This window comes from Aspergillus saccharolyticus (genome assembly GCF_003184585.1).
Source record: "Aspergillus saccharolyticus JOP 1030-1 unplaced genomic scaffold BP01scaffold_47, whole genome shotgun sequence".
Lineage (NCBI taxonomy): Eukaryota > Fungi > Ascomycota > Eurotiomycetes > Eurotiales > Aspergillaceae > Aspergillus > Aspergillus saccharolyticus.
In genome coordinates, this window is record NW_020290657.1 from 73,549 (window position 1) to 91,838 (window position 18,290).

Here is an 18,290-nt window from a genome sequence, read left to right on the forward strand (position 1 = left end):
AAGGCATAATCATCAAGACACCACCCACCCAGCTGGGGGATGCTGGTGGGTGATGGGGAAAGTAGCATCGTTACAGAAGAACCAACCAGTGTGAGGGAAGGGACAGCAGCACTTTTTCTATCGAAAAACCTCTTTGCTTTCGTCCGCAAAAAGAAATTGCCAAGAACTGGAGAGAGAAGATCGAAGAGAGGATCGTAAAAGGAAACAGAAAAAGCGCGTGTCAGGTTAGTTCCTACGAAGAAGTTGTGGACGCGGTTAGCTACTATTCGGACTATGAGCTGGCTTCAAATATCATCGGGGAGACGGGGGGGGGGGAGGGGAGAAGAATCAAGGTAAGGACTTGATGGGGGCGGGGAAGAAGGGTAGCACTTACAATAAGCCCAGAGTCAGATCACCATGGATCTTAGCCTTCAGTTGAACTTCAATGTCCAGGTTGAGATCCAGACGCAGTCGCAATTGTTCGTCCTTGCCGTCGCCTTCATCCTGCTTGCCACCACCGAGGAGGCCGCCGACGGTCTTACCGGCTCCCCCCGTGATGCCACCCAGCGCTTGACCCGCCGTGTTCTGGACGAGATCGCCTGCCTGGCCGACTCCGGGGAGTCCACCGAGACCACCGTCCTGACCTCCCTGCTGCTGCTGGGTGCGCTGGCGGCGCTGACGGCGGGGCTTCTCAACGGCTCCGTTGTCCATTTTGTTGTTGTTGCGGGGGATGTTTTCCGGCTCGGATTCTTCTTCTTGCTTGTGGATTTTCTGGGGAGGACGCGAACGGCGTTTGCGCTGTTGCGGGTCCTTCTTGGGAGGCTTGCTGTTGTCTTCGGACTGTGGTTCTTGTTTGGGTTGAGGGCCGTCGGATTCAGGCTCTTCTTGCTTGGGTTGAGGCTCCTCTTGCTTGTCTTGCTGCTTGTTGTCTTCTTGCTCTTCTTGCTCTTCTTGCTTTATCTCAGGCTCTTCGGATTTCTCCTCGGGTTTGTCTTGTTCTTGGGATTGTTCTTGGGGTTGATCCTGATCCTTGTCGTCTTCCTTGTCTTCGTCGGGCTTCTGCTCCGATTCGTTGCTGTCTTTGTTGTCTTCTTCGTTGGGCTGATCAGGTTGCTGCTCCGACTGGTTCTCCTCCTGAGGCTGGGGGGTACCAGGAGTGTTCTCTTGTTGAGGGGTAGAAGGGTTGGAGGAAGGATTGTTGTTCTGCTCGGACATGATGAAAGAAGAAGAAAGGAAAAGAGAAGAATCTCAGGAAGGATTGCTGGGGGGCACAGGCACGAATATATCTGGTGGGTGGTACCAGGTCTGCTGATTATGATTACGGGGTCGCAGATCTATATAGGGCTTTTTGCTTGCACCTTACAGGCTTACAACACGCACTTTCATGTCCGTCGCAACCAATCCCACCCGGTTATTCTGGATCTGGGCTGGGTAATTTTGGGGTCATTACTCGATTATTCGGTCTCGGATTGTTTCGACAGACAAAGCGAGAGGCAAAGCAAAAAAAAAAAAAAAAAAAAAAAAAAATGCCCCGCTGGGTATGCAAGGTTCTGGGCACCTTGAAGCTACCATCGACGTCAGCTTGCGCCGCCGACGAGGGAGGCGATCGTCGTCCGCCAGGGCTTAGAGAAGCGTACAAGGGAAAGATGACGTCGGTTGCTGAGGGGAACAAGAGACAGATTTGACAAATTGACAGTGACAGGGCCGTCAGTATCGGATAATATGCTATTTATTGTTTTGATGGACTTGTGCCGTGTGTCTCCACCAGCTTATGCCTCTTCCAGTCATTGTGGATGACGCCAACAGACGTCACTCTAAACGGGCACAGATTTACTCTCCATCGCAATACATGGCCGTTACCTTCATTACTACCCCCCAGACATCACTTGGGATATCTACAATTTTTGGAGGGGGGGTCTTAAAAGTAGAATTGAGGTTGATGGAAGAAAAGCCCAAGAATGTGTCATGGTCGGAAGCGCAGTGCCGATTGACTCATTTTGCCCCCTCGAAATTGTTCGTCCGTTGAAAAATGGATTGTTGAAACCCGCTCGGGGCCTTTCCATGGCTCTTGCTTTCGGCCGTACCTCCTGCCCCGTGCCAGGTACCGGGTACTTGCTCGGTACGTAGTACGTACACTGTGGCATACTTTCTCTCACTCAGGTCGCCGCTACCAACCCATGTACCGAGAAGTACTGTACTTCGGATAGTACCAGCAATCTACGTACTTCTCCCCATCATGACGATGAATTCATGCACTGGTCATTCGTCACCCCCACAAGTACCACCACATACCCAACCCCCCTTGCATCCTCAAACGAGGGTCCAAACGTGGCCCGGCCCATCAATCATCGCCTGACCGCGCAGCTGGAGCGATGATGACGATGATGTCGTTGATGTCGTTGATGTCGGTAGTGCGGAGGCGCTTTTGTCCTTCTGTCTCTATCCTTCCCTGTCTCCAAAGACGTCATATCACTTTTCTCCCCCCAGTCGATCATGCGAAATATTGATTCCCTGCCCGTCATGCCTGCTTCTCGAGAATTCGTCCTTTTTCACAGACCTCCTGCTCGTACCATACTCGATTCGATAGTGTCCATCCCCTTTGATCTTGTGGCATTCTGACAATTCGCCTTCCGTTTGCCAGTCTCCGTCCCATCCGTGCTCAGCCATCTCGTATGTAAACCCACTGCTGTCGCTTCGGCTCTTCCTATTCCTCTTTTTTTCTCCTTTTCTTCCATTTTGCTTGATTACATGTCCTTGATCTAACGTGCCGAGCCACTAGCCACAATTGATACATCGGAAGATACACAGATTTACAGAGTAGTATAAACTGCACGTTTGCCCTGATTGTCGTCAGCGATAATTCCCCCGGTCAACCAGCAGTAACCCGCAATTCACCATGGCCACCGCACAAGCCGAGAAACCAAAGACTCAACAGCCTCCCACTTACACTAACGACCCGGACGAGTCGGAGACTGACTACGACTCCGACGACTACATCTCCGAAGAAGAGGAGGATCAAGCACCTCAACAGCAGAAGCAGACTGCCCCGCGTCGTCGGCGACCCCAGGCCAAAGGCCAGACCTACGACGATGATGATGACGATGCAGAGTACTCCGACGACTATGCGTCGGATGAGTACGACGATGACGATGACGACTACGATGACGACGAGTATGACGGCGAGGAGGAAGTTCAACAAGCCATGGAGCGCTGGCAGCCTACTACGATAAGCAGCAGGGACGGCAAGAACCAGAGTATCTCAAACGGCGCAATGGATGCAGCGCCCTCGAACGACCAGAAGGGCGATGACGAGGAGGGTATGCGCCTGAAGCTGGAGCTGAACTTGGAGATTGAGGTCGAGCTGAAGGCTCGCATTCATGGTGATCTGACATTGGCTTTGCTGTAAGTAACCTTCCCTTCACCTACTCCTGATCTTTCCTCCCCCGTTCATTGTCGTTGGTCGTTTCTCTTGGTTTGCCTCGAAGAGGGCCTTCGAGGTTATTTTCCCATGAGAGGATTCCTTCGGGGGTTTTTCTACTTGGTAACACCGGAAAACAACTTGAACGACCCCAAAACTCCCGTTGGACTCCGCTTAAGCAACTGCAATAGAACCTGACGGATTGACGATTTTTATTTGATGAACGCAGCGCATGATCCGACATGCTCTCCATCGATGTGATTCTGTTGTGTGCTTCGAAACTAGCGACCATTCTGTCTAAATTCCTCATCGAGAGGTTCCTCGTCATCGCAAAACATCCCGTTCTCCACCGCCCGTGCTTGTCGCATTACGACGATTATGATAGGACCCTTATCTGACTGGTTGATACTGTCGCCTTGGTTATTGTGCTGTCAGCTTGTTTTTCATAGATTTTTGGCTAGTGTGTTTATTGTGCCTAATTATACTCCCATCGTTGGTTGTTTTGTGTTATAGCGGTAAATGTAATGTTTGATTCCAGCTCAATGCACATGGACGTGGCTCGAAGTATTGTTTTAATCTGGCCGGTGATCCATGCATAGGGCATGATTGCTTATGTCTATCTTATTGACAAGGATGCGTGCGGGCACCATGCTTACATGACTCAGCTCAGAGGCACCGGTCTTGTCCGGGACGACAGCTTATGTCCTTATATCTCCGTACCGCTATTGAGAATTGTCCTCTCGTATGTAGTTCACCTGTGCTGCTACTTAATAGACAGCCACCGGACGTCGCCAAAATCCCGGTGCACGAGTTGCACCAACAATTTGGAAGACCATAGTGAGCATGGAGACTGACATTTCTTTAAAATATTATTATGTCAAGAGCAACAAAAGATAGCTGAAGGCAAGAACTCAGAAATGGATAGCACCGGGAAAACACATGCAAAGCATGATGGGGTGATTTCACTTTTAGGAGTGCCAACCCGAGGTCGGGTCTCTGGCCCCAGAATGATGCTTGGCATCGCCAAAGGGAGTCCATCGTCTCAGGTGCAAGTCACGCATGTCCAACAGTGTCCTACCACCCCACTCCATCGGGACCTCCATACAATACTCAATTGAGTCACCAGTTATCGAGCAGTATATAGAGATACAGACTTACGAAACCCTACTTGTGACTCCTACCACCAAGTTACCTATTTACATTCCAAACCGCAATCCGAGAGCTAAGGGAGCAACCCGAAAAAGAACGAACGATAACCAAAGATGTCTCCCCCACAGCAACAACCCCAATCATCATCACCATCACCAACCCCCTCCAACAATGGAATCTCCTTCACCATCACCCACATGAACGCCAACCACCAGGACTCCCTGTCCTACTACCTCCGCGTCTACAACGGCGTCTCCGCCGGCGAGGCCTCCACCGCAACCCTGGAGACCATCACCCTCTCCGACCTCGTCATCCGCACCGCCGATAAGAACCGCTACACTGTGCCCCTCGACCCGCCGCTCCAGTCCTTCAGCGAGACGCGTGCCCGCCTCGTCGCCATGCACAAGGACTGCCTCGACAAGCTTGGCCTCTCCGACATCAAAATTACGACCTACCATGCTCCGTCCCGGCCCTCAGAGGTTATCACGTTCTTGGTCTGTCTCTCGGGCATCCTCGCGTTCAGTCGGCGCGCGAATCTCCTGCCGGGTGGCTGGGTGTACGAGGGACTGCGCTTGGGGAGTGGGTGGTGGTGGCCCCGGTGGTTCGCGGCGTTCTGTGCCAGTATGCAGCCGGCGGTGCTGACGTTTGTGCTGGTCGTGCATGCGTTCGAGGCGGCGATGTTGGCATATACGAGGCTACGGAAGCATGGGGTTGCGCTGGGGTCGGGGGCGTGGTGGGGGTGGGTGCTGTCGACGATTATCGAGGGGTATGGGGGGTTCCAGCGGTTTGATCGGGTAGTGAGGGAGGAGGAGGCGAAGAAAAAGTGAGAGGGCGATGTGTATGGTTGGGGGTGTGAGGGTACGGGTGTTGTTGCTTGTTTGTACAATAAGGTCTAGTTAGGCTATGCTGTGACTAACTAGTTGCTCTATACACTGACTCTAAAGTTTGTACTTGTTGGTCTACTCGGGCTGGGTCTGCTGGAGACTGTTTAGGTTTAGTTCGAAGTCGCCCGAAGAGTGCTAGTGTGCTTCGGTCACGAGTCTTGGCGGCAGATTCACCAAGTGGGCGGCAGGGCCAAAAGTGTGACCGCGAAAAGCGCCTGGCGAGAGGCGGGATGACTCAGCTTATCACATGACTGATCTAACCCCATGCAGCCTAGCCCGGGGTAGGGCAAGTGTCCCCCCCCAACAAGCGAGCCACAGTGCGAAATTCACGAGACAGTCGACGACCAGCATCAACAACTCTTCGACCAACCCCATCGACCCTTGCCCGCTGCGTTCCTGGTGAAGGGCTGCAGGATTAGAGGTGAGTTCAGCTGCAAGCATTCCTGTGATATTCGCGATTCCTTTTTTGAAGTTCTGGGGTTTTTTTTTCTGTCTTCCGGTTTCGTTCGATGAAGTCGATTTGGTGCGCGTGCAAGTCTCGATCTCGAAGAATCTCGAATTGGAAACCGTTATCAAGAACGGGGAGCAAGAACAAGGCTAGCGGATAATTGGGACATTATCGACACGAACGATTTGCAAGGAATTTGGCACAAGAAGAATCCTCGCATTTTACCGATCGATCTTCTTGGGGTGGACTGCCTTCCGTCCTGCCTATATCCGCTCGGATCGCACAATTAAAACCTCGATTTTGATCACTTTTCCCCTGCTTCGACACGACAACTTCCACGACAACGCGACGCTTTCGTCGCTTGCTCGCTCTTTCGCACCACCACCTGCACTACTCGAATCGGGCGAGACCGGAGGAAACAGAAGAACCTTTTGCGCTTCAAAACCAAGGAATATCGCATCAGACATTCTCTCCAAAACAGGATCACTAATTTTCTCTTGGTTATCAGTCCCCACGAACAGCAAATATGGGTATCTCACGCGATTCGCGCCACAAGCGCTCGGCCACCGGTGCCAAGCGGGCTCACTACCGTAAGAAGAGGTATGCAACCATATCGTCGCCTGTACACACAGCCTGCTGGCTGCACGCACGGAGCATGGACTGACAAACGTCGTAAAGAGCCTTCGAGAAGGGTCGCCAGGCCGCCAACACCCGTATCGGTGCCAAGAGAATCCACCTGGTCCGCACCCGTGGTGGTAACCAGAAGTTCCGTGCCCTCCGTCTCGACTCCGGCAACTTCTCCTGGGGTTCCGAGGGTATCTCCCGCAAGACCCGTGTCATCGTCGTGGCCTACCACCCCTCCAACAACGAGCTGGTCCGCACCAACACCCTGACCAAGTCCGCCGTTGTCCAGATCGATGCCGCCCCCTTCCGTCAATGGTACGAGGCTCACTACGGCCAGCCCCTTGGCCGCAGACGCCAGCAGAAGACCGGTGAGGTCGTCGAGGAGAAGAAGAGCAACAGCGTCCAGAAGAAGCAGGCTGCTCGCTTCGCTGACCACGGCAAGGTCGAGGGTGCTGTTGAGAAGCAGTTCGAGTCCGGTCGCCTGTACGCCGTTGTCTCCTCCCGCCCCGGTCAGAGCGGTCGTGTCGACGGCTACATCCTGGAGGGTGAGGAGTTGGCTTTCTACCAGCGTGCTATCCGCAAGTAAGCTCGATAATTCAAGTCTTGCTGCTTAAAAATTTTTCCAAATTTAAATTACAAATTTTTTTAAAACATGGATATCTCGCGCGCGGGGATGGTCTCTGTGGGAGGGAATGATAACGGAGTTTAGCCTTAAGTTATTGAAATGGTAGCTCCGAGCAATGGATGAATTACGCACGGTTGATGATCACTCGTTGTCTCGTAGGTGTAGTTGTACGGTAGTAGTTATTACCTTTCGTAGTTGAATGCTTAAGTCGAGTCACCTTACTCTAGTTAGTGAGTGCATTACCTTGTTGGACTTAGCTTGAGCGAGATAGTCATTAGTGTAGTTATCGTCTGATGACGAAAGAGGAACCTCACCCTTAGCGATACTCCCTCCATACTTCGCCGTTATACCTCACCCCCCCGACCCCTCCAGCTATGATATAATCCCCTTCTTTCTCTTCACCTGTCTTCTGTTTTGACACTACAGCTCGCTTATTCCCCCCCCTCCCCCCGCGTACCAAACAGAGAGACAGTCCATAACCACCAAAAGAAACAACAACCACCTCCCTCTCCAACACATCCAACACATCCAAGAACAACCAAAATGCCCAAAGACCGCCACCACCAACCCACACACAAAACCACCCTCCTCCTATTAAGCGACACCCACACCCTCACCCCCCAAGATCCAAATCACAATCAAAATGAAAATCACCCCCAATCCCAAGAAACCTCCTCAGAAGCCCCCATCGCAGACCCCGCCTTCCTCTCCCCGCTCCCGCCAGCCGACATCCTCATCCACGCCGGCGACCTCACCAAAGTCTCGCGACGCCACGAACACCTCACCACCCTCTCCTATCTGAAATCCCACCCGGCGGCCCTCAAACTCATCGTGCCGGGCAACCACGACATCACCTTCGACGAAGCCTACTACAACGAACTGGGCCACCACCGCCACCGCAACCGCACCGACCACACCGCTCCGTCGGCGAGGGCCTCCGCGGCAAATATCTCGTCTGGAAAAGCGGAGCCCGGGCAGGTGGAGGATCCGGAGGCGATACGGCGGTTGTATACCTGCCAAGAAGCGTGGGAGGCGGGGATCCGGTTATTGGAGAAGGAGGGGGTTTATGAGTTTGAGGTGGTGGTGGGTGGTGCTGGTGGTGGTGGTGATGGTGATGGATATACTACTACTACTAAGGAGGAGGGCAAGAAGAAAAAGATTCACTTCAAAGTGTATGCCAGTCCCTGGACGCCCGAGTTCTGTCAGTGGGCGTTTGGGTATGAGCGCGGCGTGGATCGGTTCAATCCTCCGGATCCTGCATCCGCATCGCCTCCAACAGCAGAGCAGGAGGAGCAGCAGCAGCAGCAGCAGCAGCAAGATGACGACTACGCCCCCGAGATCCGCGAACGCACCCGCACGCACGGCAGCACCGGCTCCCGCGGCGAAGGGGCCCGGGGCACCGTGGCCGCGAATTCCGGGCGTGGCGGCTTCGTGGCCCCCGCCCCGATCCCGGACGAGATCGATCTGGTCATCACCCACGGCCCGCCCTATGGGATCCTGGACCAGGTCGTGCCGAATCATGTCAGCGTCGGGTGCGAGCATCTGTACCGCGCGGTCAAGCGGGCACGGCCGCGGCTGCATGTCTTCGGCCACATCCACGAGGGGTATGGGGCGATGCGCCGCGAGTGGAGCACGGGGAACGACTCGCTCATCCAGTGCGATCGCCAGCGCACGCGCGAGGAGCACTGCGCGCGCGTCGACGTCAGTAAGACCAGCATGATGCCGTTGAATCCCGGGCAGGAGACCTTGTTCGTCAATGCCAGCGTGGTCAGTGTGCAGTATCATCCTATCAATGCGCCGTGGTTGGTCGAGATGGAGCTGCCGGTGGCGCCGGACGCAGACCACCCCTGATTTCATCTTACTATGATAGAGCGGAGGAGATAAGACACAGAAAAGAGGAGAGAGCAAACGCTCCGGTTGTTCATTTCTATCACTAGTTGTTTGTTTCTGCTATATGCTTCTCGAGCCTGCCTTCATCATCCGTTGTTCAGTTATATATCCCTCCAACTGACTTTGCGTTTGACACCATGATGACTACCTATACACTTGGAAATGGATGTACGTCTGAATTGCACACCCTGCAGCACACTACCTAATAATATACACCTATCGACCTCACTCCGCAAATACATCACCTTCTCCAGGGTATAGTTTGAATGCAAGGTCCGGACAGAGAGTCAAATGGTATCTTACAAGAATATTTTGATCACAAATGAGAATCCAATCGAAGAAAAGAGGGAGAGGAGAAGTAGGTATCTCGGTAATGAAGTAGAAAAAAAAAAAAAAACCATATCCTGCCTGGATCAGCGGACGAAAGGATGCGACAAGAAGAGAAGAAGATCACAATAGTGAAGAGATCAAAGCACTCGCTGCAATGCTAGAACAAGACAAGGTCGAGTTTTCAACGCTGGTTAAAATAAAAAAGAAATCAAGGAAATTCAAGTTAAAAGGTTTAATGTCCAGACATCAGGGAAGAAATGAAGGTCGAAAAAGGAAAAACAGATTATAAGTTACTCCTCCCGCAGAGGAGTGTCCGTCTTGAAATCAGGGCGGCTGCCCTTTCGACTGACGCCCTTGAGCAAACTGAAGCGCTTCATCATCGAGTCGCGCTTCCCGTGGCCGTGGCCGGTCGGGCTGGTGAGCTCCGGACTGCGGACAGACGCCATGCTGCTCCGCGTCACTGGCCGTGGATAGTCGCTGATGGAAGGGATTGTCGACCAACCCCCGCTCTTTGGGCTGCTTACTGACGTACGGCCTTCGACTGTCCCATTCGTGTGGGATGCCGTGCGGCTGATAGAATCATTCGATACGCCAAGCGTATCCCGAGAAGCACTTCTCGACCGCTGTCCTTTCTGGCTTGGGGTCTCTTCAAGGGCGTTGCTGCTGATTGACAAGGACGAGCTGTGCTTGTGCAGGACGTCGCCAAATAAGCTTCGCCGCTTGGTCTGAGTATCGCGCGATTGGACGGTAGTGCGACTCTGGATCGTGGCTGCATCATCGTGATCAACTGATTCCGCCTGGCCTGGCTCTCCGCCCTGAGCTCCATTGACCTCGGTCTGCTTCTTCGGCTCCTCCTGTACCGGGGTCACCAAATTACTTGGAGCATGATTCGTGCGTTTGAAGGGGTTCATCACGCTAATCCGATGGCTGACTGAATGCTTCGTTGAGTGCTTACGGCCATGTGCCTTGCGTGAGGAGCGAATCAGCTCTTGCTCCGGGCTCAAGGCTCGCGAAATAGACTGCTTTTGGCGACTGTCCACCGATCTGGGAGACTTGCGGGGAGATCTTGGAGGGGTCTCGGGCTCGTTTGGACGGAGGGAGGCAATCTCCGGCGCGAATGCCTCTTCGAATCGACGCATCAATTCCGCTTGCGTAGCTTGATGGGCCGGACGGTGGTAAAGCGCCAGAGAATGCTTGATAGCTAAAGCGTGGTCAATGAGAGCTACTGCGAGTGCATTCTTCATCGGATCGGCGGGCTTGGGTGTCACTAATCCACCCTCGTCCTCGTCGGGCACGTCGTCCAAAAACTGCCGGTAAGAAGCAACACAGTTTGGAGTGGACGCACTCAGCTCCAATAACTGCTGCACTGCTTCCGTAAGATTATTCAGACTAGTATCTTCTCCGGATGCGGCTCGTCGCTGTAGCGAGACTAGCTCCTGAGTCTTGCGCCAGGTTCTTTCAAGTGCGCTCTGCAGAGGCGACAGTGAAACCTCCTTCACCTCCACGACTTCGCTGCGACGCAGAATGTTAGGGAAGGGTTCCGCGGTGGTGTAGATAGCCTTCTCCACCCATTGCTGCGTCACATCCGCGTCGCGCACATGTCTCCTCAGCGTTGTTGTGAATTGGTAAGGCTCGGAAACCAGTAAATGATCTCTGACTGACTGCGGGATTTTGGACCGTTGGTAAACCGGATGATCCACATCGCGGTAAATACTGACAGAGCTGATCTGTAGAAATTGGCCCTCATAGTCTTGGATCTCACCGGACGACATAATTTGCGCCGCTGGATGCTCCTTCTGCATGCGATCCACAAAGGAAGCCATCCGCTCGTTTGGAGCCCCTTCGATGATGAACTCCTTATCACGCAGAGTAAGTGGGAATCCGAGTCCCTTGTACAACACACGGAAGTATCGTGGAATTTGCTTGTCTTCCTTCGCGATGTGGTCGTAAATCTTAGCCATCGAGCTCTGTGCCCGGGAGAGCTTAGCGAAGTCCATGGTTGTCTCTTCGTACTGCTGTGTGAGCTCCTTATAACACACAAGCGCATGCGACCAAGCTTTCGCATCCTCGAAGTACTGAATAATCGAGAAATACAGCGACTCCTTTCTCTCGAATGGGGTTTGCTCTGGGAAAGCAGGGTTGAGCAGTTCCGGCAGTGTCCGCCTCGGATCCCACTCATACAGATCTGCATGGAATTGGAGCGCCAGGCCAGCTTCGGTGAGGTTGCCCGCGGCAGCCTGAACCTGAGCAAGTTCGTGCACGTAGCGTATGAAGATATCCTCGCGGCCCATGTCTTTCATGTACTTCATCAATCGAAGGGTATGCAGGCTTTCAGCCATAGACCCACCCTGCGACGCCACAAACAGGTCCAACAGCTCATCCACAGTGGCTATCAAAGCACCAACTGCTTCAGAAAGATCCTCATCGAACTCGGAGTAGCCCTCAAAATGGTCCATCAACTCTTGAATGAACAATTTTTGCACCACGCTGCCACTCATATTCTTGCGCTTAAACAGGTTATCGAGGCTGGAGATGACCTCCGTTTCAATGATAGACAAGTCCTGGTTGAGTCCCCACTCGCTCAGGATCATCGTCCGCAAGATCTCGACAGCGACATGTCGTAGACCCTCGTGCACGCTAAGGCAAAGCTCGATGATGGGTGCCACCAATCCCGGAACATACTGCACCTGGTAACCGCCCAATTTGCTTAGCCCATAGCGCTCACTCTCCTCATCGGTTGTTTCCCAACCGATGGCTTCCCAGCTAGAATGAAGTAGATCTGCGCCCTGCTCTCGAACATCGCCAGCAATCTTCCAAATGGCGCGCCGCTTCTGCTCGGGAAAAGTCTCAAGGGCAAGCGCTTCACTCGAGACCACCTTCAGCAGAGTAGTAAAGAAGTTCTCCCAGAGTCGCGTGTCGAAGGTTTCGGCTTCTTCCGGTGCTGGAAGGAACTTCTTGATCAGAATTCCTGCAAGAAACTCTAGACTCTTGACTGTCGCGCGGTGGTTGTAGACATGAACGCTGAACCAGCTTTCAGGGTACGCTTCACAATTTAATATTGAATTGTGCACCTCGAACGCTTGAGAGAGGAAAGTAGACAGCTCTAAGCCTTTCAACCGAGGCCGTTTGGGACTGGGAACTGCCGCCGTAGCGGCCATGATTGCAGAAAGCTCGACCAATGCCTCATCAAGCCGCTGCGACTGTTTTGAGGCCTTGACTTGGAATGGGAATGTCTTACTGAAGAGCAAGGAAAGAAAGCTTGTTTCTTCCACCCCATCCGGTATGATAGAGTAATATGATGAAACGATCTTGGGCATGAACTCATAGAGGAGAGAGTCGGGCTGCTTCAACAGTTCCGCTACCACGGCGCAGCACAGACGTACTTGATCACGATAGAGATCAGACACAGTACCTGTCGCACCCCAGTACGGAGCCAACCAGCTGATACAGCTGGAGATCAGGCTTCGTCTCTCGGCGCCGGAGCTAAAGATCTCTAAGCGGGTATAGTGTTGAATGAGAACCAACTTATACAGTATCAGCATACCCTTGACGTCCTTACAGGCGTCCATAAAGCTGAGCGCGATCATAATCGTTTCGTCTCGCCCGAGAACTTTGGAGAGTTCAGGCAGCCACGTATGGAAATGCTGAACCACCAGTGTTTTGCTTCCCACCGTCGCAGGCGACGTGTCCTTCATTAGAGCCTCCAGTGACTTGAAGATAGTATGCAAGTCTCGATTGAAGGTCGACTGGACTCGCGTGATCCCAATGCCTTCCTCCTTGGCCTTCTGCTGTTGGCGAGCATTGATGATGAATTTCAGAACATGGCGGCCCACCTTGAATGTGGCCCGCAGATTGCGTGACTGTTGTGGATCCGAGTTGGCCTGAAGAAGGCGTGAGTAGCTTCGAACAAGGCACGGCGTAGCAAACGGGAAGTTGAATTGGTTCTCAGCATAATGGTCAACGTGGGGACCGAGGTTGAATCGTCGGTCGTGCACGATTCCCAGAACAGTCACCAAGTTGTTGAAAATCAAGTCTTCATACTCTTCGTTTCCAGCATTCTCGACCAATATGCCGAATAATGCATCCAGGACACTGCTGAGTTGTTTCACAATCTCGATTTCGGGTACGAAGAGAACCCGCTTGAGGGTGTCCAAGACTTCACTGACGGGCCGCTCTTTCCAGTTCAAAAGGCTCAGTATCACTTGATCCTGGGAAAATTCGGTGCTACACAGATGCGTCTCCAGGCGCAAGGTTGCCAAGGGCCCAGTGATAGCTTCGTCCTTTGCTGACTCGTTCTTCCCCAGTGAGCTCCACGGAAGAGACAGGTAGGCGCCCTTTCCGTTCTCGATGCTCGAGGTACACTTGTCGTACGCATGTAGCAGAAGCGAATGAGGACCATCTCGCATAAAGGCCTTGTTATCCCATAGAGGCATCCAGGCAAGAGCAAAGGGGAACTCGGGAGCATCTGCGATACTCATTATCAGATGCGACCCAGGAATCTGGTCCGTTGGGATGTTGAGACGAATGGTCTGATTCCACGGTGCTCCGCGCTCAGCGACCGTGGTCCGCCAGGCAGTTTGTGAAGGTTGGTTAGATGCAGGGAAAACGCAGCGGTCAACGCGTGCTCCTGACGAGGTCCGGACCTCGAGAGTCAGCTGCAAGTTTCGAAGTCCCGTCAGCGTCGGTACAGGCACCTGACCCGACTGGGGATGCGAGAGGAGGGCATCATTGGGGAAAGTGGCATGGGAGATGGTGACGTAAATATCCGATCTAGGTTTGCTCGGGGCCTGAGCGAAGCCGATGCGTCTAGTCTGAGTGACATTCAGCATGGTCGTGGGGTTCTTCCGCACCAAGGCATCTGAGTCGGGATTGGTGTGCGGGTAAAGATGAAGGTGAAGTCGAGCAGCTGGCTGGGATCGGACATATTTCCCACTGAGACTTGGAAGTAGTGTGCGAACCAGACCATCGAAACCGTCAGCGCGTCCTTCTTTCTCGTCGCTCTCATCAGATGGAGACCAAATGTTGAGCACTTCTTCCGTATCCTTTTCTGAACGTAAAATCGGGGAGACTTCCAAGAAACCAATTCCTAATGTACGGATATGGGTCGTCTCTTTCGTTGAGCTCGGTTGGCTAGCGCTGGTCCGTTCCTTGTTGCTGGAAACACTCTCCGAGGATCGAGGAGGTCCTTTGCTGGCCTCTTTGACCGCTTCAGTGCCCGTCGCGCCGCGCTTAGATGTCCACATCATACTGCGACGGGTTTTCAGACTGTTCTTCGCGGAATGGTTGGCTATCGTCGGCGTTCTACTGACAGTGGCACTATCGCGCGAGAGTGACGATCTTGGTTGAGCTGCGGCGCTGGCCACAGAGGCGGTTTCCGATGCGCGAACGGCCACAATTAAATACAACTTGGGGCCATTGGTCGAAGCGTCGTCGCCAAAGTCCGTGTTGCTCAAGTCAGTAAAGAGCGTTTTCAGTTTGTGGCTCTGACCCATATTCGCAAACTTGTCAGGCGATGGGATATCCAGAAGGTAGGTCTCTGACAGTGGAGTCAGAGCGCCAGTCTCCGACTGCGAACACAAGTAGAGGGCCAGTGTCACGGGGCCTGGTGCATTGCCCGAGACAGCATTCACCTCGAGGAGCAAATGATGCAGAGAAGCCGCATCTGATTGCTGTGCAGGAGCACTATCAAGCATACTCATCTCGGATTGCAACTTGGTCAACTGGACCGCGGAATCATCGCCTGTAAGTAGCCGACCCCTCTGTTGAGGATCTCGAACAATGACTTCTCCGCCCAACGTTTTGTTACCCTGGACCAGCTTCCATACTACCTCTTGTCGCAATTGGACTTTCTCCTTGGCTGTGAGCACATTGTATTGAAGTTGCCGCCTTGCAAGGTCGAGTTCTTGTACAATCTTTGACATTTCTTCGACGGTATCATACTGGCGGGACAGTAGCAGTTGGTGCAAATTAGTGGAATGCCATTCACGCAAGCAGGATGCGATCTCATCCACGAGCGGTTCCGACAGCGATGTTGGTGTTTCGTCACCGATTTTAAGCATTGGCACCGGTGCAGCCGGCTTGGGGGCGGTAGGGTCCCGCGGAGCCACGATGATAGGTGAGGTCGGTGCTGAGACAGCTCCCAAAGTGTGGCTCACAAGTGAGCGCGGGCTTGACTGATCATCTTCATCCAACTTATGAATGAAGATCTGCGACGGCTTGCCTTTCTTCGCAATCACTACATCGGAGACTTCCCCGAGCGGGCCCTCGTCGTCGTGGTAGGAGGTAATATTATCTCTCACGTCTCCCTCGGTACCAGGTGTCAGAACCAAGCTCGACCGGTCTCCATTGGTTATAGTTCTTTCGCTGTCACCCAAAACCTCCCGGATTTCGACACAGTTCCGCGGGAAGACACCCGAGAAGACTCTTGCCTCGAGTGTTTGACCCTTGGTGCTGGTCAAGCCCGCCAGCAGCGACGGTGGAGCGACCAGGTATCCACGACACCATTCCCCATCGGCGCCTCCTTGCTCAATTATGTACAATTCATCGCCAAGCTCAAGGGGTAGATCTGCCGGAGTGGAAGGCTGGAAGGGATAGATAGCCACAGCAAAAGCGATGCGAGGCAGAGGCCGCCAGGGCATAACTGCGAGGCGAGGCGGCGATCTCGATTATACCCCGCCGCGGTGGTCTTCGAAGGGAGGGGGGGTGGTGTCCGTCTCAGGAATGAGAACACCGCCAAAGCGGGGTCGCGAGGGGTAGAAGGAAATTTGTGGCCTGAACGATTGAATTGAGGGAGCGCTACATGCAGTCGTCTGGAATCAGTGGAAAGGAAAGGAATGTGGGCAATTCTTCAGCCGTGTGCGAATGCGACTCAATTGCGCTCCGGAGGCGTGTTTGTCGTTCTTGGGGTTATTTTGTTTTAGGGGGCGGGGAGCGGTTTCTCTGGTCACTAGATACGTCGCGGACAGTGTGCGGTTAGTGAGTGAGTTTCAAGTACGCGAAACGCAAGCGTCAAGTGTATCGAAGCGAATCGAAGGAGGGTCATGATAAGCGGAAGTGTAAAGAGAGTCTGTTCATCAAGGAGCGCGAGTCGCGAAGAGTTTCGGGGCCCGTGACCACCATTATCAATTGAAGCAGGTATAACGTAGATGAATAAATTGTGAATTGGGGAAACGTCAACATCCCGAGCATCGGGACGAGACATCATTGGCATGGTTTGACTAATTTCAGCGTTGCTTCTGCCTTGAGCTTTGGATGGATTCGTGGGTGCGGCGGCGCACACCCTCTTTCTTCCCCTAAAGCAGTTGAAGTGGGAGTGGAGCCCAATTGCTCACTTGGCAGGAACTGTGGAGCAACCTCTCACAACTGAAACGTAGGCCAGGGGTGGGAGAGTGAGGAAGACACTTACCAGAATAAAGATATACCGACAAGCGAGGGAAGAAGAGGAATGAGTATTGTGGGAAGGTGGTTGAAGCTCCGAGTTGAAGAGGAGAGAGAGATAATTGAGTGGAGGGGCTGGGGGGGCGACGAGGGGGAGTGGAGGAGGAGGAGGAGATGGAGAAAAAGAGGGAGAGTTTGAGAAGTTGAAAGGGTACGTACGGAGTACGGAGTACGGAGTGGTGGTTTAGTTAGTGGTGACTGTGGTGTAAGTTAGTAGGAGAGAGTCTAGTCAAGATAACATTCAAAGAGAAAGAGAGAGAGAGAGAGAGAGAGAGAGAGAGAGAGAGAGAAGAAAAGGCTAGACTTGGCCAGGCCACTTTTGATCTCATTTAACTATTCATTTCCATAAATGAATGAGTTGCCAATTGTCGGCGAAATTTAGCTTTGATTGATTGACAACCAGTTCTATTAATTGCTATTGTCAACTTCGACGTACTGTATGTCACTACAACAAGTATTTACTGTATAGCTGGCTCTGGACGTCGCGGTCAACAACCAATCCTCAGCTTCTTCTTGTTGTTTTCTGCCTTGCCAACTCGGACCTTGGTTACAGTATATACTTTTTCCCTTGTCCGCGCATTTACGGGAATCTGAGACTAAATTTCATCGCACATCCATGGATCCATCGGGAACGAGCCGATCGATCGACTTCCAGTTCTCCAGTTGCAACAGCAGCACTAGTAGCAGCAGCAGCAGCAGCAGCAGCAGTAGTAGCAGCAGTAGCAGCAGCAGTAGCACGTTATGGTCCCAGCTCATTGCTTTTTCTTTGATGTTTCTGACAGGCTAGATGCATGAGAGCAACGCTTAACTTAATTAACATGACCTAACTAATATGACTGATAAGTCAACTACGTTGTTGAAGTATCGATTCATTCAAAGCCCAGCAGCAGCACAGACCCATTCCCACCCCCCCTGAATCCATCCAATACTGGCTCGTGTCGCGGCCGCAATTTTGGCCTTTCCTTCTCGGAGTCAGTTACTTTATCTGCACTGGGTGAAGATCGGCTGCTCTGCAAACACAGAACCAGGGGGTTCACCCGTTCTCTCTTAGCCAGATACAGTAGATACTCGAGTGTTTCGTTCTTGCAACAGTGATCGGCGTCAACCTGCGGTCCCTGTAACTTGACGGATGTTATCCTAGTACAGTAGTAACTAGTAATTTCTGAACTGCCTCGAGCCTTCTACTGTAGTCTCTAGATCAGTAAAGGCGCATTCCGCATGGACCACTGGTAACTTTCTTTCTGACTAGGGCCCGAGTCCTTACTTCGGATCATGCGTGAATCCGCCAGAGACCAACGTCTGAATCGGCTGCCAACTGCCAACCAGATTCCTCCTGCTTTCCTGCACCAGCAAATCCCCACAACTCCCTGCCACACTCAGAATCCAACAGAACAATGCACGCACTATAAATACAGAAAACCAGGCAAGGGTACTCGGGAAAAGCCTGCAGCTCATATCAAAGGAGAAAGAGGTAAGAAAAAAAAAAACAAAAAAAAAAAAAAAAGG

The 18,290-nt window shown here is 52.7% G+C and overlaps 6 protein-coding genes across 6 annotated transcripts; 4 read left to right on the plus strand and 2 right to left on the minus strand.

Moving 5' to 3' along the window:
• Positions 1-85: 85 nt before the first annotated feature.
• BP01DRAFT_360400 (uncharacterized protein) lies at positions 86-1,514 on the minus strand (the record flags this gene model as incomplete). Its single annotated transcript, XM_025575907.1, has 2 exons — positions 374-1,514; positions 86-262 (listed from the first exon to the last, which is right to left on the minus strand). Coding segments are annotated over exons 1-2 (824 nt in total), but the record flags the coding sequence as incomplete, so codon positions are not given.
• A 1,221-nt stretch (positions 1,515-2,735) lies between these two features.
• Positions 2,736-3,766, plus strand: BP01DRAFT_360401 (uncharacterized protein). Its single transcript, XM_025575908.1, has one exon. The coding sequence runs from the start codon at positions 2,876-2,878 to the stop codon at positions 3,383-3,385; it is 510 nt and encodes a 169-aa protein (XP_025427407.1). The 5' UTR covers positions 2,736-2,875; the 3' UTR covers positions 3,386-3,766.
• A 689-nt stretch (positions 3,767-4,455) lies between these two features.
• BP01DRAFT_168396 (DUF2470 domain-containing protein) lies at positions 4,456-5,534 on the plus strand. The gene has a single exon (XM_025570754.1). It carries the CDS (start codon positions 4,660-4,662, stop codon positions 5,371-5,373), a length of 714 nt encoding a protein of 237 aa, XP_025427408.1. The 5' UTR covers positions 4,456-4,659; the 3' UTR covers positions 5,374-5,534.
• Positions 5,535-6,404: 870 nt separating this feature from the next.
• BP01DRAFT_369057 (40S ribosomal protein eS8) lies at positions 6,405-7,088 on the plus strand (the record flags this gene model as incomplete). The annotated part of the gene is made up of 2 exons (XM_025576532.1): positions 6,405-6,478; positions 6,557-7,088. The coding sequence occupies 2 exons, from the start codon at positions 6,405-6,407 to the stop codon at positions 7,086-7,088; spliced, it is 606 nt and encodes a 201-aa protein (XP_025427409.1).
• A 404-nt stretch (positions 7,089-7,492) lies between these two features.
• BP01DRAFT_360402 (uncharacterized protein) lies at positions 7,493-9,292 on the plus strand. Its single transcript, XM_025575909.1, has one exon. The coding sequence runs from the start codon at positions 7,671-7,673 to the stop codon at positions 8,976-8,978; it is 1,308 nt and encodes a 435-aa protein (XP_025427410.1). The 5' UTR covers positions 7,493-7,670; the 3' UTR covers positions 8,979-9,292.
• Positions 9,293-9,556: 264 nt separating this feature from the next.
• BP01DRAFT_407109 (guanine nucleotide exchange factor DCK1) lies at positions 9,557-16,300 on the minus strand. Its single transcript, XM_025578787.1, has one exon. It carries the CDS (start codon positions 15,983-15,985, stop codon positions 9,638-9,640), a length of 6,348 nt encoding a protein of 2,115 aa, XP_025427411.1. The 5' UTR covers positions 15,986-16,300; the 3' UTR covers positions 9,557-9,637.
• Positions 16,301-18,290: the final 1,990 nt, after the last annotated feature.

Coding starts and splice junctions, on each gene's coding strand:
- BP01DRAFT_360401 (XM_025575908.1), top strand. CDS start 2,876: ATGGCCACCGCACAAGCCGAGAAACCAAAGACTCAACAGCCTCCCACT.
- BP01DRAFT_168396 (XM_025570754.1), top strand. CDS start 4,660: ATGTCTCCCCCACAGCAACAACCCCAATCATCATCACCATCACCAACC.
- BP01DRAFT_360402 (XM_025575909.1), top strand. CDS start 7,671: ATGCCCAAAGACCGCCACCACCAACCCACACACAAAACCACCCTCCTC.
- BP01DRAFT_407109 (XM_025578787.1), bottom strand. CDS start 15,985: ATGCCCTGGCGGCCTCTGCCTCGCATCGCTTTTGCTGTGGCTATCTAT.